This window comes from Colossoma macropomum, unplaced genomic scaffold (assembly GCF_904425465.1).
Source record: "Colossoma macropomum unplaced genomic scaffold, Colossoma_macropomum, whole genome shotgun sequence".
NCBI classification, from domain to species: domain Eukaryota; kingdom Metazoa; phylum Chordata; class Actinopteri; order Characiformes; family Serrasalmidae; genus Colossoma; species Colossoma macropomum.
In genome coordinates, this window is record NW_023494807.1 from 12,790,040 (window position 1) to 12,809,254 (window position 19,215).

Here is a 19,215-nt window from a genome sequence, read left to right on the forward strand (position 1 = left end):
AAGAAAAGGAGGAATCACTTTCCCCGATGAGGAGAGGGGGAAAAGGAAAAAATAGCAACCCAAACCTGAAAAACATTGTACAAACATGAGAAATATTAGAAAACTATACACCATTGAATGTGCTTGTTTTACAATCTCAAATGTTGTGTAAATATATTGACATACTGACTCGCCAGTTGGAGCAATCAAAACTAAATTGCGATGCTAAATGAAATAGATTTCATTTTATCAATATAGAGCATGCTGAAAACAGTGGGTGGTTTGCAGACGTTTCAGTAAACGGGGACAAACTGAAACAAAATAAAGCCTGAGATAAAGGATAACACCGAGGTTTTTAAACCAGCAAATAATAGAAATGGCAGATATGCATCAGGTGTTTATGGCATTTACGAAGGGGAAAACAGACAACGTTCCTCTAAACAGGAGGGTGGTTGGATTAAATACAGTTCAACACCAAAACAGAAAAGCTACGCCCCTCCGTTAGCATTTAAGTCCAGCATTAGTATTTGTTGTCCTGGAGCAACTTCATGTTTATTATTCATTGAATATGTAAATTCCAGTCCAAGTGTTGAAATCAAACTGAGCATTTTCTATCTTAAAGCCAATGGCCAACAAAGGAATAAGATTTTTTTCTTCAGAAACAGATCAACACAACAAACCCCAGATAATAAAAAAAACAATAATGCAAGCTCCCACACAGTTCCTCACAAAGCATGAAGGTGGATGGAGACATAGACTGCATTAGAATGGCCATGTGACCGATATATAAATAAGACGCACTGTAGCGTTCAATAATCTCCAGGATACACGCTGCAGGATAAGTGTGCGAAAGTCCGGCTGCCCAGCTTCTCCAAACACACACACAGACTTCAGTCACAATAAATACAACTCCAGAAGCTCCTCTTCTCTGATAATGTCCATAAGCACAAGAGCCAGTGCCAATATTTTAGTTCAGGACAACCACTAGATGGCAGCAGTTTCAAGGTCTTGAACTGGGTCTGATCTCATGATAGACGTTTGTTTGCTTGTTAACAAACACAGCATTAGACAGGTATATGTGTGTGATCACACAGGCAGGGAATATCTTTCACTTTAAATAAACTTTGCCCATGCAAATTCAAAATCATCCATTACAGTTTGTAACTAATCACAAGTGGCTGTGAATGCGCCAAAGGCTACACAGTGAAAACACCAGTGTGCATTTGAAAAAAGCAGGATAAAACTCTACTGTCAGCGCTTTCAATGTTTCCAAACACTTTTTTTCGCTGATGATTATAGAGGTAGTTTCACATTTCAAAAGGGATATGGAGTTTTTTTTATTCTTTTGGGACACCAGTGCCAATGTCTAATAATAATAATAATAATAATAATAATAATAATAATAATTTGAAAACAAAGAAGGAAAGAAAAGCAAACAGTTCTTGCCTTGTAAAGATATTGAGGTTAACAAAAAGAAAAAAAAAACAAATACTATAAGTCTATGTGAGACATGGTAGAGTTCACAACAGGATAATTCCTGTAAGCTCCTACAGGATTCCATAGGTTTCCTCATTCATCTACTCTCTTATCGCACTTTTTGGAAAAGTTGACGGGGAGAAGAAGGACTCTGGGGCTTTGGAGATGTTTTAGCAGTCCTTTTCTCCAATCCAGAGAGAGAAACAGAGGGAGAGAGAGTGTGTCGTGGCTTCAGGTAGGATGGAAGCAGCACCTGAAGCTTAGCTAGGGTAGTTTTGAGCAGGGTTAAACTGGGCAAGACTGGGTTAGAGCTGGAAGCCTTCCATTGGCCCCTCAGGCTGCTGGAAGATGTACTGGCCCTGGTTCTGATCCACCTGAGGAGCGATGCTGGCATCCTCCTCTTCCACGCCGAAATAATGCTCAATCAGGTCAAAGGCCTTCTGGTAAATCTCCTGATTCTCATGACTCTGGAGAAACTCAATCTTATCAAGACCTGAAAAAACCCACAAAAACAAATACATCAATCACATGTGGAATTTTGAATGCTGCTGCCATCTAATGGAGTGATGCGAAACTGTGGTGACAGACTTTATACACACTTTATTAGTTTCTATGTGATACACACTTGTGTTTATTTTGCTGGAAACTGTGTGCTACTGGTATTTGTCTTAATAAACAAGTGCTTGCTTCCCCATGGAAGTGCATTTTTATATTAATGATCAAATTTCTTAAATATTTTCAAATATTTTTTGTAGCCCTACTAAACTACTACTGAGTGAATGTGTGTACCGTAAGCCTCCTCGATGAGTGCACAGTAGGGGTTAATGCCAGTGCCGTTCTGTTTGGACTCCTGTTCTCCAAGTCTGAGGATGTTTTCCAGGCCATTCAGAGCAACCTGCACTATCTTGGAGTCCATCACCGTCAGCAGGTCACACATTGGTTTAATGCAATTCAGTGACACCAGATACCTGTTAAAAAAAAAAGAAAAAAAGAACAATTAGCCCAGCAATAGAGGCTAAATAAAATTAACAATAATCCTCAGAAGTCACAATTATTGCTGGTGATGACAAAAGCATGCTGCATCTGTTATCAAAGCTCACTTAACAGATTCTAAACTTTCAATCCCATGCAACATTTGTGCTTGTAAGTATAACAGAAGATATTTTATGATTTGAGTTTGATGTCTTATTTTGCAGAAAAAAAACATACTGGTAATTTTGTGACGTTGCAAGAAATAATGTTGAAAGTACTGAATTATCTAAAGTAAACTGAATATATATCAAAACAATAACTCATAGACTTCTAAAGGCAAAAGCTGTATTCTATTAAGGACACAATTATTTTTTGTTCCCTGATCAAAGCAGACCAATCTACCAGATTATTGCATAATATATATTATACTGACATGATTTCGAATGAAAACTTAGTCATGTGTGTAAAAGATGCAACTAGTCTATGAAGCTTTGCAATGTAGAAGAAGAGCGATGTGACTGAACCTGATCTGCTCTGGAGTGCCCCCACTGGTGGCATTTGTTATTGCCCATGCAGCCTCCTTCCTGGTGCGGAACTCTGCCTTCTGCAGGATCTCAATCAGCACAGGAAAGATGTTGGCATCAATAACCGCCTGCAAATAAATAAACATAAATAAAAAAGTCATTACAATCTATAACCACACTCATTAGTATGTCCACACAGGACCCATTGTGGAAGATTTGCAGATTACGAAGAGATTACCCGAATGAATCTTAGGTTTCAAACGAAAACAATTTACATACCAAGAGATGCGTGCATACTCACCATTGTAAAATATATTTTCATATTATACATTACTACATAAAATAGCTTGAGTTGGCATCTAGAGCCAAATTTAAATCATTTCAGATTATTGCATGAAATCAGTAATTTATTTGCTTACTAAGGATGAAAATAAAATTGATTTTTGAATAAGACTGTTAACCTTACAATTGCAAAAATATATACAGGTTTTTACCATAATTCAACTGTATGTATGTAGTTAGTAAACAAATAAATGAATGCATTTTGGCAACAAAAAAAACTTAGTAGGAACAAACTTAATTTAGAGATAAAAAAAACAACACTTTCTAGCTCTGGACTGAGTCCAAGCACAGACTACACAACATTCCAAATGGAGATTCTCTGTTAAAAGAAAAATGTAGTCCAGGGCTAGGCTTAATCCCTGTCTGTGAAACCTAAAGGATTAAACAACTTCTCTGTGTTTTTTTTACTCTATGGTAGTGTTGTAATCAGGACCACTACAAGCGAGCCTGAAGTAACCGAGACCTGAACAGATCGAGTCAAGACTGAGACGTTGTAGTAGTTGAGTCTGAGACAAGCCAGAGACCAAAATAAGTTTTTTTTTCAGAATATAAAAATTAAAATGAAGAAAGCCATTAAATATTAAATAAAAACATAATAATAATAATAATAATAATAATCTTATTTCAATCGGCTCTCAGGGGATGTTGGAATTTTGGAACCAATAACATCAATTAACAAATAATACTCAGTTAAGCCATCACAGAAAGATCTCCAACCAGCAGTGAAAAGATTTTATTTATAGAACATGTAGAGAAACTACTGTTTTGTTTGTTTTGAAGGTTTGGGTCTTGTGCATAAATGACAGAAAAAAGCTCCATTTCCAATAACTTCAGATGGAGGCACTGCACTCAGCTAGCACTGAGAACAGAGTCCACCTTACACCAAGACACAGACCAAATGATGTTGAAACTGAGAATGATTATTTATCAGACTTGATATATACTTTACGGTACTTCTTGTTTTCCCTCAGCAGTTCCTGAGACAAGTTTGTTCGGGATCATTTTGTGGCCTCGACCTGTGCGCGCTGTGTCCATGTGTACCTGTATCTGTGCTCTGTTTCCAGCAGTGATGTTGGACACTGTCCAGCATGCCTCCTTCTTAATGGACTCTTTAGGGCTGCTGAGCAGATGAAGCAGGCAGGGCAGCGCTGAGCAGTTCAAGATTACCTACAGCAAGAGTGCATAGGCATGATACAGTATAAGTGTACTTGTAAAGACAATATAAAAGCTACATTTAATTCTGTCTCAACACTAACAAGTGATACAACAACTTTATTTGATTTCAGCTCAGATTTTACTAATACCTCATTTTATGTTTACCATAGTGTGGCAAAAAACCTTTTCATACAATTTTCACAACATCTTCCACTTATCCCCAGATATAGTCTAGCCAAGACGTGTTTGGTGCCTTTAGGCTTAGTTTTGCACTGGGGACATGAGGCTAATGCAGCTAACAAGCAATGGAAGCTTATACCAGACAACTTAGCATCGTGCCTAAATCATCACACAGTTGCCTGAACCTTTGCAGAGTTGTTTAACAATCTCAAACAGACTTGCTTATGTGGTTTCTGACAGTGTATACACTGTTAAAAGCATCTATGCTTTTGTGTTTTGCCTTTTTTTTACGCTTTAAAAACTTCTAGCATGGAAAGTTGTGACAGGCAGAAAAAAAGGACATCAACAGGTGATATAAAGCACTCAGACATTCAGTAAGACCCTTCAAAAGCAAAAACCAAAGAGAAAAAGGTTTTTTGTACCTGGGTCTGAATATCATCTCCAGTCACAATATTACCCACTGCCCTCAGAGCAGGAGACACCACCTTATAATCACTGTGCCTGAGAGATAACAACACACAGAGAGAAGAAGCTTTGAGCTAAAAGACACAGACACAACACATGAAACTGATCCCTGTAACATATTAAAAAAAAAAGCTGTAATGGGGCAACCTCTAAAAAAAACCTTTAAAAAATCCAGAAAACAACAAAGATGGGCCAAATAACAGGTCAGTAAATAATCCAACAGATTAAAAAAAACATTCATTAACGTGCAATTGCAAGAAATTACAGATATGTCACACCCTCTGGTGCATAATATCAAAGTTTCAGGCAATCCTGAGAATTCTCTACGCGTAAAGGGCAAGGCGAAAACCACAACTGAATATCTGTGACCTTCGATCCCTCAGGCAGCACTACATTAAAAGCGGGCATGCTTCTGCGATGGACATCTTCACATGGGCTCAAAAATACAAATGTCTGTCAATAAACGATACTTGTTCCTGCACTGCTGTCGACTTCTCTGGGCTATAGCTCATCTGAAATGAACTGATGCAGAGAGGAAACTTGCATTGTGGTCTGACGAGTCAAGCTTTTAGATTATTTTTGTAAATAACAGAAGTCATGCTGATCGGACCAAAAAAAGAAAAGAGCCATCTGGATTATTACTAGCAAAAAGCTCAAAAGCTGGAGTCTGTCCTGGTGGAGTGGAGTAATTAGTGCCCTTGGCATGTGTAACATAAACACCTGTGAGGGCACCTTCAGCACTAAATTATATACGCACATTTAGCTTATTGTCATGTTCATTTCACCATGACATGCACACTGGTATAGTTGAGCAATGACAAAAAATATCTGCGTTCAAAACTGAATCAATTGGTGGTGATGTAATACAGTAGTAAACATGCTCCTGTCTCAACTTTTGTTGAATATGTTGCAGGCATCAAATTTGGAATCTCTGTATACTTACAAAAAAACAAGTTCATATGGTATTGAACCATCCATCCAATAGCTTTGGTATTCATATGGTATCATATGATATGGTAGTGTTTTCAGTTTAAAACAGGTCAAAGAGAACTTACTTATCACTGCTTTCTGTTTTATCAGCATTTCACATACTGTCCCAACTTTTTTTGGAATTGAGGTTTAGGTTTATACTTTTTGCTGAATTACATGAATACTTTGATTCTAAAAAAAAAAAAAACAGTCACAAAAACTCATCTGGAACTGTGACTGGTCAGGTAAAAACACTGTAATTCGTCAGAAGTCTCATTTGCATATTGCAGTCTTCACAGTATCTGCTATATAGATGTACTGAGAAGACCAACATTAGAATAATCATTAACAAACAAACAAAATATACTGTGCAATCCTAGTGTCCATGAGTGTGTGTCTCTCACATGAGCAGCTCCACCAATCTCCTGCACACTCCTGAATCGATGACAGCCTGTATTTTGTCATTCGGACCATCGGACAGATATGAGAGCGCCCAGCAAGCGTCTGCCAGCACGTCCGGATCACTACTGAACAGCAGCCTGGACAGAACACTCAGACATGGAGAAACCTGCAAAAGAACACACTGTTGTAAGAGTGGACCAGACCTTGCAAAAAAAAAAAAAATATTCAACCCCCTTGAAATGTATAAACATTTTTTCTGGACTACAAAGTATACGAAGGGAAAAGTTTCTCGTTTTTAGGTTTAACATACATATTTATTCCAACTAATTTTAGACCATTTAAATATTGGATTATTTCAGGGCTTAAAATACTCCAGTATTAAAAAAAAATGGTCCAAACTTCAAACTTTTCTTTAGTTTGGTTCATTCTGACAGATGTGTGCACTAAACAAATAAACCTTGGACTACCACAAACTGCCAGTCCGCTTCCAAGTGAAGTCTGGTTCAGTTTGTTGCATGTGAAAAAACATTTTTGGGTGTGCCAACATCAGAGCATGCTTTACTCTTCTTCTAGCAGGATGTCAGCGCTGTACTGTCTTCATAATCTGCCTGTTTTAACATTTGACTCTTTACTACACAGATACAGATATCGTTCTTTCAGTAAGAGTCACTGCTAATAATGGCAGACTGGAAATAAAATAATAGCAAAGCAATGTATTTGATTAAGGCACATAGAACACAGGATGCATTTTTGGCCAAGCATCAGTGACTAGATTGGTTATATTCATACTGCCAACCCATTCAAAAAAAGATGTAAGAGACACAGATGTCCAGCATCTCTTTCATGCAATGTAATAGGTGAGATAATACATTTATATCAGAAATATATGTAGATATGGATTTTATACATTGATAGGTTAGTGAAAATGAAAAAAAAAATCCAGAAAAAAACTTTGATACCAATGGAAAACATCAAACTTCTGATCAAGCAACAAAACTCTATGTCTAGAAATTGGTGCTCTTCAGCTGTTGCACTGTGAAACGAACTAAAAGATACAATGCCACAAAAACCCAAACTCTAGTGTGGACTTCGGCAATTGAACTAGGTGTGTTTACAGCTCTAAGGCCTGTTTCACATATACTTCCTCCGTGTGAGATGAGCAATGAGTACTTGCTTACCCTTGTCAGTTTTCTGACTTGTGACTGGTCAATCCTTTCAAGTCTACAGGTCTTGTGAAATGTTTAATTAGTATTTTGGTTAATAAAGACCATGAATTGATGTGATGGTCTTGAAATGAAAAGCAAGACATTCCATTCCAACTAATCAGCTAATCTACGAGCCCTCTTTGAGCTGAAACTGTTCTGATCACTGGTCTAAACACATTTGGACTAAAAACTCTAGGAAAAAACTAAGGAAATGGAGGAGGTATAGGTCGGCCTGCAGAAACATACAAATGTCATTCCATGTATAACTCAATTTACCTACCTTTGCAAAATCTGGAGGAGGGTTTTTGCCTCTGCACAGATTAGACAGTGCCCAAACGGCATTACGGGTCGTGGTGAGACGGTTCGATTTTGCAAGCAATCTATAAACACATACATACACACACACACACACACACACACACACACACACACACAGTTTGAGACCAAGTACACTTAGACACCTTTGAAAACTCTACATAAAGTCTGTGGTTTCTACACACAACAACAAATTACTGAATATTTTCATCAAAAAACCTGAAATACTTGTTGATCTCTTAATATACACTGTCTAATAAACAAAAAAGCTACTATTTTACAATTAAAATAAAATGCATACCAGCAGCCACTCTTTTTGTAACTGCCCAATTTTTTTGCCAGATTTAATTTAAAATTTGGATTTAAAGTTTAATTCCAACTAGGGCTTGGTGATATGGTAAGAATTTTTTCTTAATCTTAATATTTTCCTAGTTTTTAGCAGTAAATTAAAATATTCATGAACTCTCTCTTAAAATGGCTTATCCCATTCAATGGCCAGAATCTGCTGTCAGGTACCAATTTTTATCCTTTAACTTACATGTATTTAATTTTGAATTGTTTTCCATTGTTTTCCAATTAGCCTTAGCATGAAATAAGTCTGGGATTTTAAAAGGTGATTTACAAAAGGAAAATCCATAACATGGATTAAATTATACAATGAGACTTGGAAGTAAACACATCATTCCTATGGGGATTCAGAATCTTTTTATTTCATCTTAGCAGATCAAGGCAGCTTAACATGGTAGAAGAACACAGCTTTCCTGTTTTCCCACCTAAACAAGGAATCAAGTCCTAATGTACGGCAGTGGTTTTCTGGCCACTTCACAAATTACATTATTGCTTCAGGTTTTTGTTATTGAGATTTAATTATAATACATCTGAGTATCAGAAGTCACACATTAAAAATGCACATAAATACACATAAAACGTGCAGAATGAAGCACATTAAAGGAGAATTTCACCATTTTCTCAAAATTTATGCATAATTCCGTTATTAAAATGCAAACAAAGTGAATTAGAGTGGTTTGATGTGAAATACTCCGTTCTAAAGAAATTTGCTGAGTCAGAATTGTTCACAGTGGTGGTAATAGGGACCAGACATATGAAGAGTTTCACACCTCTAAAAGCTACCTCACAAAAGTATTAAATAAAGTGGTTGTGAAGGCACTACCTTGTGCCAGAGATGCTGTTGTACTATAGTTTTAAATAAATTTTTGGCCTAAAATGGATTTTTTAAATCCATTCCTGGTAAAGAGATACATAAAGGACATTGTAAGGCAAAACAGTCTCCAAAGAAAGACTTTTTGAATGTCTCATTGACTGAACTATGCAAGAATTTTGGTAGAAATCTAGGATCAACGCAAAACAATGGTTTTAATAAAACATGTCATTTTGTTTAAAAAAACAAAAAAAAACACATCATTTGTCATTCAGCGCTAATTCCAACCCTAATTTTTTTTGTTTTTTAACAATGACAACTGCCTGTTTTTTTGTGTTAGACCAAGCTTGAAACTAAAAAACGGCAGGCTGGGTGGGTCATATGAACATGTCCTTTGGGTAAACATGTAGGAAGGAATGTAGCACTACAGCACTGTCTGAGAACAATCACCAGCACACTGATCCTCCACCCTAGCACTTCAGCTAGTTCTGTGCTCAAATAAGCTCTGGTGTATATCTAATTCAGACTGTTAAGTATGCATGTACACTAGGTTTCCTGGACATGGATTATGCCTAATTTTAGACAAAATTTCACTGTTACTGGAGAATTTCCAATGGAAATTCTTTGTAGTCTACAATTTTAAGTCTTGGCTTAATCTGCCCTTTCCAAAAGTCTGTAGAGACCATCTAATTAGTGAATACAACCACTAAGGTGACACATTGCTGACACAGGCATTCAACTGTCCACACACAGCCTGTATAATCTGCATAGAAATGCACTTTTACTAGAATGGGATACTCTGGAGCAGGAGCACATGTACCTAAGATCACCATGCGCAATGCCAGGTATCGGCTAGAGGTGTATAAAGCCCCCCAGCACTGGACTGTGGAGTTGTAGAACTGCTTTGACTGGAATTAAGGAGCTCCATCCAATAGATTTTGGATAAGCAGAAGTGGCATTTGCGATACGGAACTAATCACCCAAAATCGGCATCTGACCTCAATAACGCTTATGTGGCTGAATGCAAACAAATCCTCACAGCTCACATGTTCCAACATCTAGTATAAAGCCTTCCCAGTAGAGCAGAGGCTGTTACTGCAGCAGGGGACTGCAAATATGGACAAACTTCCTACAGACAGTCTTGCTTGCAAAAGCAACATTGAATGAACAGGTGTTTCCGAACTTCAACACATATTGTACAACCCCTTTTCCAAAAAAGTTGGGACGCTGTGCAGAATGTAAATAAAAATAAAATGCAATGATGTGCAAATCATGTAAACCATATTTTTAAAGGAAAATACTACAAAGACAACATATCAAATGCTGAAACTGAGAAATTTTATTGTTTTTTGAAAAATATATGTAAAGTTGTGAGGGGGGGCATGTTTACCCTTGTGCTTCATCACCTCTTCTTTTAACAACACTCTGTAAGCGTTTGGAAACTGAGGAGACCAATGACCGCAGTTTTGAAAGTGAAATATTTTCATTCTTGTTTGATATAGGATTTTAGCTACTCAACAGTTCAGGGTCTCCTTTGTCATATTTTTCATTTCATAATGCGCCAAATGTTTTCAGTGGTGACAGGTCTGATCTGCAGGCACGTCAGTTTAGCGCCTGGACTATTAAAACGGAACAATGCTGTTGTAATACACACAGAATGCAGTTTGGCATTGTCTTGCTGAAAAAAGCAAGGCCTTCCCTGAAAAAGATGTCATCTGGATGGCAGCATATGTTGTCAAAAACATGTATATATTGTTCAGCATTAACGGTGCCTTCACAGATGTGCATATCACCCATGCCGTGTGCACTAATGCACCCCTATACCATTATGAATACTGGCTTTTGAACTGTGCACTGATAACAAGCTGATTGGTCTTTAGCCCAGAGGACACAGCGACCATGATTTCCAAAAAAAATTTCAAATGTTGATTTGTCGGACCACAGAACACTTTTCCACTTTGCATCAATCCATTTTAAATGAGCTCTGGCACATAGAAGGTGACAGCGTTTCTGGATCCTGTTCATGTCCAGTTGCTTCTTTTCATTTTAGTTTTAACTTGCATTTGTAGATGCAGCGACGAACTGTTTTCACGGACAGTGATTTTAAGAAGTGTCACTGAGCCCATGCAGTGATTTCCTCTACAGAATCATGTCTGTTTATAATGCAGTGCCATCTGAGGTCCCAAAGATCATGGCCAGCAAATACTGGTTTTTGGCTTTGTCCCTTGCATACAGAGATTTCTCCAGATTCTCTGAATCTTTTAATGTTATTATGTACTGTAGATGATGAAAAGCAAAAGTTCTTTGCTGTTTTACATTGAGATATTTTCTTCTTGAATTGTTGCACTGTTTGCTTGTTCAGTTTTTCATAGAGTGGTGAACCCCTCAACCCCTCTTTACTTCTGAAAGCCTCTCTGGGATGCATTTTTATACCCACTCATGTTACTGACCTGTTGCCAATTAACCACCTGGTGTTTTTTTAGCATTACACAACTTTACCAGCTTTTTGTTGCCCCCGTCCCAACTTTTTTGGACCGGGTTGTTGGCATTAAATTCAAAATGAGCATATATTTTTCAAAAAACAATAACATTTCTCAGTTTCAACATTTGATATATTGTCTTTGTACTATTTTCAATGAAATACAAGGTTTAAATGATTTGCACATCATTGCATTCTGTTTGTATTTATATTTCGAACAGCATTGCAACTTTTCTGGAAATGGGGTTGTATATTAGGAGTTTAAAAAGACACTGATGCTTTGTGATGCAATGATTTGAAGGTGGTGATTAAACTGCACTGGAAATGTTAGAGTGAATTAAAATATTCACTAGTATCCACTCATTTTTTGGTCAAAAATTGAAGCTTGGAAAAAAAATACCTTCATTTTTTATTGCCGATATTCCACTTGTACCAAAATAATAAAAACTTGGAGAAATTTGAGTTTTCATGAGGTGCTGAATCATTTCCTAAATAATCAAAAAAAATATCATTGTGAGGTCAGAGATTTACACTCCTTATGCAAGTGCATACATTACTCACTGTTGCAGGGATGGTAGAATACCGCAGCTCAGGACGAAATCTCTACACTCTGCATTGTCTCCCGCGATGTTACCTAGTGCCCATACAGCCTGCAAAACCAGACAGAATTCAGCAAACTCACTAACTCAGTATCTGTAAAGCAGGTATCCAACAAATGTTTATAATCATTAAGCTATTATATTGCTATTTGCTAGCATTGCCAATATTCTGACCATACTAGTTCAGTTTCCTGTGTTTCTCTGCCTAAAAGTGTAAAGCAATGATGTACAGAACTGTGTCACTACCCACAACATTCAAACCAGCAGAACCCACTAGCAGTATAATGCTATTCTGCCATTTTATTCGGTGTTGTACAGAAATCTATAAGAAGTTACTTCTGAGCTGCATCCTATTATGGATAGATAGACAGATAAATAGATCACTTTATTTAGAAGCATTTAAAAAAATAAAAAATAAAAAAACAACAGAAAAAACATACTAAAGTCTATAGGGAAAAATTTTGGAATAATCTGTCAAACTAGCTATTGCTGAAAAGGTCACCTGCTCCTGCACGTCTTCGTACTCCGAGTTAAGCAGCTCAATGAAAATGGGCACGGCTCCTGTCTCAATCACCACTTTAGTGTGCAGGAATGTCCCTGAAGCGATGTTGGTCAGGGCCCAGGCAGCTTCAAACTGTCCACAGTAAAAACAAAACATTAACCATTAAAATTCTTATTTTCTACACACTTAATCATGTTCTAACTAACAACTTATAAAAATAAGAAACACATGTATTTCACTAAATTAGTGAAAAGTACACAGTAAAGGTGAGTGATATAAAATATCCCAAACAAATATGACACCACAGGTGGAAAGTAAATTACATTTCATCTTTAATCTGCTTTAATTAGCACTGTGCCAACTAGATCCTTTCCACAGCACCCACCTGGAGAGTGCAGTTGTCACTCCTCTTTAAGAACTCCACAAACCTGCTTACAACACCTGGAGTGAGGATAACCTCATCGATAGGAGGATTGGGCTCTGTGAAAGAGTTCATAAGTTTATACCAATCAATTTGACACACCATGGACATTAATCTTAATATTAACACCAGAATATAAGCCTGAACCTTTGGAGAGTAATTTTCTGAATTTCTGGGTCGCTATTAGCTGCTGGTCTGGGTCTTCAGAGAATATCATCTGTACCATGTCTTGAGTTATAACTCCATCCTGTAATAAAAAGCACAACACTGTTAACAACTCTCCGTCTTGAGACCATTTAACGAGACTACATGGTTGAATACAACAACGATGCCATCATTTTGAAAAACCTGCTCACTGCATATGACTTCTTGTCCAAAGAGAGCCCAGTAGGGCTGTTACTAATGATTATTTAAGTAGTGCCTGTGCAGTCTACAGATTATTTTATATTACTTGAGATTTTTTTAACTTTGGCAGTACTCTTTGAGGTTCGCTTATATTAATAACACAAAAAGCGCTGAGGTCATTTAAGTGAGTTCAGTTTTTTTTTTAATTCAACTACATGTGAAAACACCCTAACAGAACTGAGTTCAGTTAAAAAAATAACTATATGTTAAAACAACCCCTAACACAACAAACAGACCTCTAAGAACATACTTACTCCAGATAAAGGGACAGTGGAGCTGACGTCAGGATCCTGAATGGGACACTCGAGCATAGACTCGTCGCCTGGCGGCACACACACATTCCTCTTCTTGAACAGCTGGAGTTAAGGAATGAAGACTTATCATCATGTTCCAACATCAAAGGAATACTTCTTGCAAATATGCAAATGATGTTAACAATGAACACTAGAAGCGGCCATGGAAATAAGATAAGAGAATAAGCTAAACAGTCGACTTTAGGTTTCATCATTGGAAATTCTTAAGGGTATAAAAACACACTGATGTATCATTGCGCATCAATCTAAAAGCGCAGACTCAACTGCAATGATTTTAGAATGCCGTAATTGATTATGATTGGTTTTAAAATATACTCAACTATGAGCTCATTTTTGCATTTGGACGTGTATAATACGTATACAGCATTTTTCCAATACATTTTTACAAATTTAACTTCCAGGCAAACCGGTCCTAGATGTTGTGTGCAGTACGTTAAAGGACCTACCTGTTCTTCTCTCTTCTGTTTCCGCAGCTGGATCCCCTCTTCCTCCCTCCGTCTCCTCATCTCCTGCGGGTTCAGGGCCTTGTTCTTGTAGCTTTTCATTCGATAGTTCTCTTTTCCTGGGCTCGCCATTCTGTCGTCTGTGATGACAAAGAAAAAGGCAATCATGATATATTTGACTTGCTGGTTCCCTTTTTCACACTTTGCTTTCAGATAACCTCCAACTGGAAACCGAAAATGTCTAAATCCCCAAACCTTTTTGAAATTTCACTACAACTTTCGTACAGTGAATTGTCATTTCAAAACATAGCCGAATGTTGCCTAAGAGATTGTTGAGATCCACTACAGAGATAAATAACTATTCAGGCCAGAACGTCCAGGGCTTCTAAGCATACAATTCAGAACTAAAAACTTACAGTAAAAAAAGCTTATCTAGTCCTACAATAGATAAGGTGTTATATAATCTCTTTCTTAAAGGGCCCATGCCAGGAAAAACCTGAATTACCTTCTTCTTTTTGAAGTAAAAGCTTGATGCACTTTGTAAACAGTGTTTCAAAGCATATATAACATTCTCTCCACAGTCCACTAAGTGCATCTTTGGAACCCAAGCTGGTCCATTTCAATTTTTTATGATTAGGAATGCATCAATACAAATACTAGTATCAGGTATTCATCCGATACCGTGCTGATTACGCATACTCGTAAAAAAATTCACCAATACCAACATCTGATCCTACCTGATACCATGTGACATAAGCTTGGTGTATGCTGTCACACAAATAAACCAACGACTCAAGCAGGCAGTGAAAGAGAATGTGCTGCACAAAAAAGTGTTGCTGAAACCATGGGGGTCGGATACAAAATCGTTGTTTGCTTTACACATTCCTCCTTGGTATATCCCCACCAGGCATTTACTTTGCAATATTCTTTGGCCCACTTTAAAGCACACACAAGCACAACAACAGTTTCTGCTCTGTACTAGACCTGGGCGATATCTAAAAATAATTAGCACAATATTTTCCAGTTAAAAAATCATGATTATCAATAATATCGCCACCCCCCACACAGCAGAAATAGTAGGGAGTTCACTCTACTGGAGCTTTTAAAGGTCCCTTTATTACTCTATGTTTTAAGAGTAAAAGTAAAAAAACGTTTTATTTATATTATTTTATAAACTTTTTCTGAGAACACCGGCTGTAAATGAGGATCAGGGGAACTTTATCTGCAGGTTAGGGTTAGCTGTGCTACGCTAATTCTCAGCTATTTTAACTTGTCTTTTACTGCAGCGAGTCACTTTGAGGCAAGCTGAAGTTCCAAAGCACGGCAGCATTCATTTTCGATTCCATTCCTGTATAGTAAACCAAGGGGAATCTGTGTGGTAAAGCTAACATTACAGTGAGTAGCACACTTCTTAAATGTGAACCCCAGTTTCCCAACATATTTGACAGACTGCCTCAAGGTAAATTAGTCCTCTCAAATTCTTTCTCAGATCTTTCATGAAAATGACAACTATCACCTTTTACACATCGCCATTGGATTACTTTTCCATTAACAACAATATCCGATTACATCGCCCTATCACCCAGGCCTACTGTGGTGCAGCATGTTCTTTTTGAATGAAACAGCTTTATTGGAAAATGTTCGTAGGCAGAGCTGTCTGTACAGGCTGTGTTTCACATGCAGTGTGAGAACCCACTTTGTAGCTTGCAACTGGACAGAACATATTCGTATAGCATGAGCATAAAAAAGTAGCTACTTGTTCGTACACAATGGTCTATTCATACCAAGACAAAGACAATTTTTCTTAAATAGCACAGTGCATGCCTGGCTTTAGAGGACATTCAACTACAGCTCAACCATCCAATTAAAAGACTCCAACAAGACATAAAACACGAACCGTGAGCTCCTCAGATGCATTAGTTTCAGAGACTGTGCTGCAGAGTAACTGAGAGACAGATGAGGAGCACAGGAACACAAAACTATGAAACATACTTCATTTACAGCCATTAACAACGCTACTCAACCCATAGTAACTTAACAGAGCTAGCTGACGCATGTCATTTTAACTCAGCTATAAAATAACAACTGTTAAAGTACATGGCACTACTTTACACTGACAACTACTTAATTCTAAGTAGGCTACTCATTATGGTTTCAGTATCAGCAAGTACCAATAAACATGTACTCATATGGTCTAAAAAAAATGGTATTGATACATTCCTAGTCCTGATATCCAACACATTTACATAGAGACATCTATTCAGCCCTACTCATTAAATGTTGAAGTTATAGGGAGGGTTTCAGCGCAGACTGCTTTTGAACAAAGCACAATACAGGTGGCCAATCAGAACAGAGGTCATTTACATATATCAGTCTACATAAAAATGAATAACTGTGGTCGGTATAAATAAGTGTTTTGGGTACATAAATCCACCAAACAACAAAAATGTTATATACCAGCCCTTTAAGAAATGAGTGAAGCATAAAGTCAGTACTTCATAAAATGTGCCTGAACAAATGAGGCTTTAAGATATTTACATGTAAGCTGTTACACATTATTATCATCAGCATGCTATTTAAATATTTGTGATTTATATCAGATGGCCATTCAGAGGAATGCAGAGCAACACCAGAAAACACCTGTGAAACATCTGGAACCTGATTTCATCTTACCCTACACACTTTTCATATGTTAAATGAATGCACTTCCCATCTACAGATTACAAAGTCGACAAAAACACCTTTTGCTGTTGACTACACCATATCAGTGCTGAAGCCACAGGTATAATTTAGCACTCGTCCCGCTCTAACACATCTGACTTAGCAAACAACATGCTTGAAAAGGCTGGAAACCCCTAACCTAATAGTGCTGTGGCCTGGAACTGTGCAAAACTCCATGTAATAAGGTCTTATTATTCAAATTGTGCCCTGGAGGGCCACAACACCGCAGTATTTGTTTGCTCTTGATGCCCTTTCACAAATGGACTGATCATCAGCTGATGAGTTGTACACTGCACAACACACAGCTGAAATTCTAGTGGACTTGATCTGAACAAGGCAAAAGCTCCAAACACACCGCCAGACAACTCACTAATGTTTAATGAAGTAGTTAAGACATAAACAAAAACATTCAGAAAGGTTTTATGAGAAATGCCGCACTGTAGAAAATCTTGCTGACAAGTGGTGGTGATAGGAACCAGAGGTCACAATGTCTACAATGCAAATATTGTCATTTTATCACTACTCCTAAACCTAAATGCATCTTCCAATTTTTTATGTAATGTTGAAAATGGTACATGTGGTACATCTGAAAAAGTATCTTTCTCTGGAGACTATTTTGCCTTACAACACCTTCACCATGAATGTGGCCAAAGCCTCTTCTCATAACTACCGTAAAACAATATCTCAGGCATCAGGCACGATATTAATAACCATTTCATGCAATAACTTTCCGTAAGTGAGCTTTTAGAGGCATTAAACTCTTCAGACATCTGGTTCCTATCACCACCACTGTGAACAACACTGACTCGATAAGTTTCTCTAGAAGGAGCATTTCACGTATCGCTCTAAATCCCTTTGTTTACGCTTTAACAACTTATTTAAAATATGCTTCAGGCCAAAACCTTGTCTCAAAACTATCACAAAACAGTGTCTCAGGCAACATGCATGAGCAACAACAGTAAGCATTACATGGAATGGTTATGAAAACACTGCCTGATGTCTGAGAAATTGTTTTACAGTAGTTCTGTGATAAAGTTTTGATTTAAAACTTACTTTAATCAATTTATTTTATTTATGGTGGAGGGATGCATAAAGGGTGCTCTAAGGCAAAACAGCACTCATTGAAAACTTTTTTTTTTCAGATTGACCACTATTTTACCATAATAAACATTACGTACAAAAACTCAGAAGACACGTGTAGGTTCACTAGTGGTCTTGGACAGTAAATAAAATGACTATATTTGCACTGTAGACATCAGGACTCCTGGTTCCTATCATTTCCACTGTAAAGAAATGCATAAGTTTTTCTGCAAATGAACCATTTCCTATCATACCAGTCTGAATGACATTCTTTATATCAAAACCATTTAATTATATAGAAATTTTGAAAAATACGTGGAATTCTCCTTTAAACCGTTCAGACGTCTGGCTTCTGTCGCCGCAGCTGCGGAAAATTTTGACTCGAGCATTTCACAGCAAACCACTCTGATAGACTTTTCCTACATTTTAACGACTACATTGTTAAGAAATGTTAATAAATGAGTGACACTCTCCTCTAAGAATGAGCCTAGTATTCCAAGGCTTGCTGGGTGGCTTACATATCAAGAATCAGTAGAATCGGTTTCCCAGACATAGATTAAACCTGTTCAACAACAATACTGCTCAATCAAAAGGTTTAAGCTTAGGCTGGATCTGATAATCGGAACACAAGGGTCTAATATCCCCCAGAAATGGTGAAACCCAGCTAGCTAGCCACCAGCTGGCTGCTTAGTAGGTGGGGCAACCGAGCTCCACAAACGGCCCCCGACTCCGAGGTCCGCGGGTAAGCGGGGCAGGTGAACAGGGCACCGGAGAGCAGGTGTTGACGGTATGCGTGTTAAAGTCACAATAAAGTGTTAAATGTGTCTGGTTTTCTCTGGTTTCGTAACCCAAATGTGCCCACTTTGCTCGCTACGTCACTTCATCTCTCCTCTCCATTCACAGCGGGAATAAAAATCTAAATCACTCACTCACTGACCCCAAAGCAACCGTAAACATCCGTCAAGTCTCACCCCGTTCACTTCAAGCCAGCACTTGAGCGTGTTTTGTTGCTTTTTTCGTGTTTTATTTGTTGTTTTTCCTCTCGCCTCCTTCCCGTTTCGCTCCGGCTGAGGAGGGCAATATGGCGTCCACAGGTTACGGACGGGCA

The 19,215-nt window shown here is 37.7% G+C and overlaps 1 protein-coding gene across 2 annotated transcripts; it reads right to left on the minus strand.

Annotated features, from left to right (window-relative positions):
• Positions 1 to 19,212, minus strand: kpna5 (karyopherin alpha 5 (importin alpha 6)). 2 transcript variants are annotated; one of them, XM_036555952.1, is made up of 14 exons: positions 19,037 to 19,212; positions 14,310 to 14,446; positions 13,804 to 13,905; positions 13,292 to 13,391; positions 13,109 to 13,203; positions 12,724 to 12,855; positions 12,184 to 12,272; positions 7,950 to 8,049; positions 6,467 to 6,630; positions 5,051 to 5,129; positions 4,335 to 4,460; positions 2,952 to 3,079; positions 2,245 to 2,423; positions 1 to 1,948 (listed from the first exon to the last, which is right to left on the minus strand). In XM_036555952.1, exons 1-14 carry the CDS (start codon positions 19,062 to 19,064, stop codon positions 1,761 to 1,763), a joined length of 1,647 nt encoding a protein of 548 aa, XP_036411845.1. In that variant the 5' UTR covers positions 19,065 to 19,212; the 3' UTR covers positions 1 to 1,760. The 2 variants fall into 2 exon arrangements, with proteins under 2 accessions (XP_036411845.1, XP_036411846.1); XM_036555953.1 differs by having other exon boundaries at positions 1,623 to 1,948; positions 19,079 to 19,212.
• Between the last annotated feature and the right edge of the window lie 3 nt (positions 19,213 to 19,215).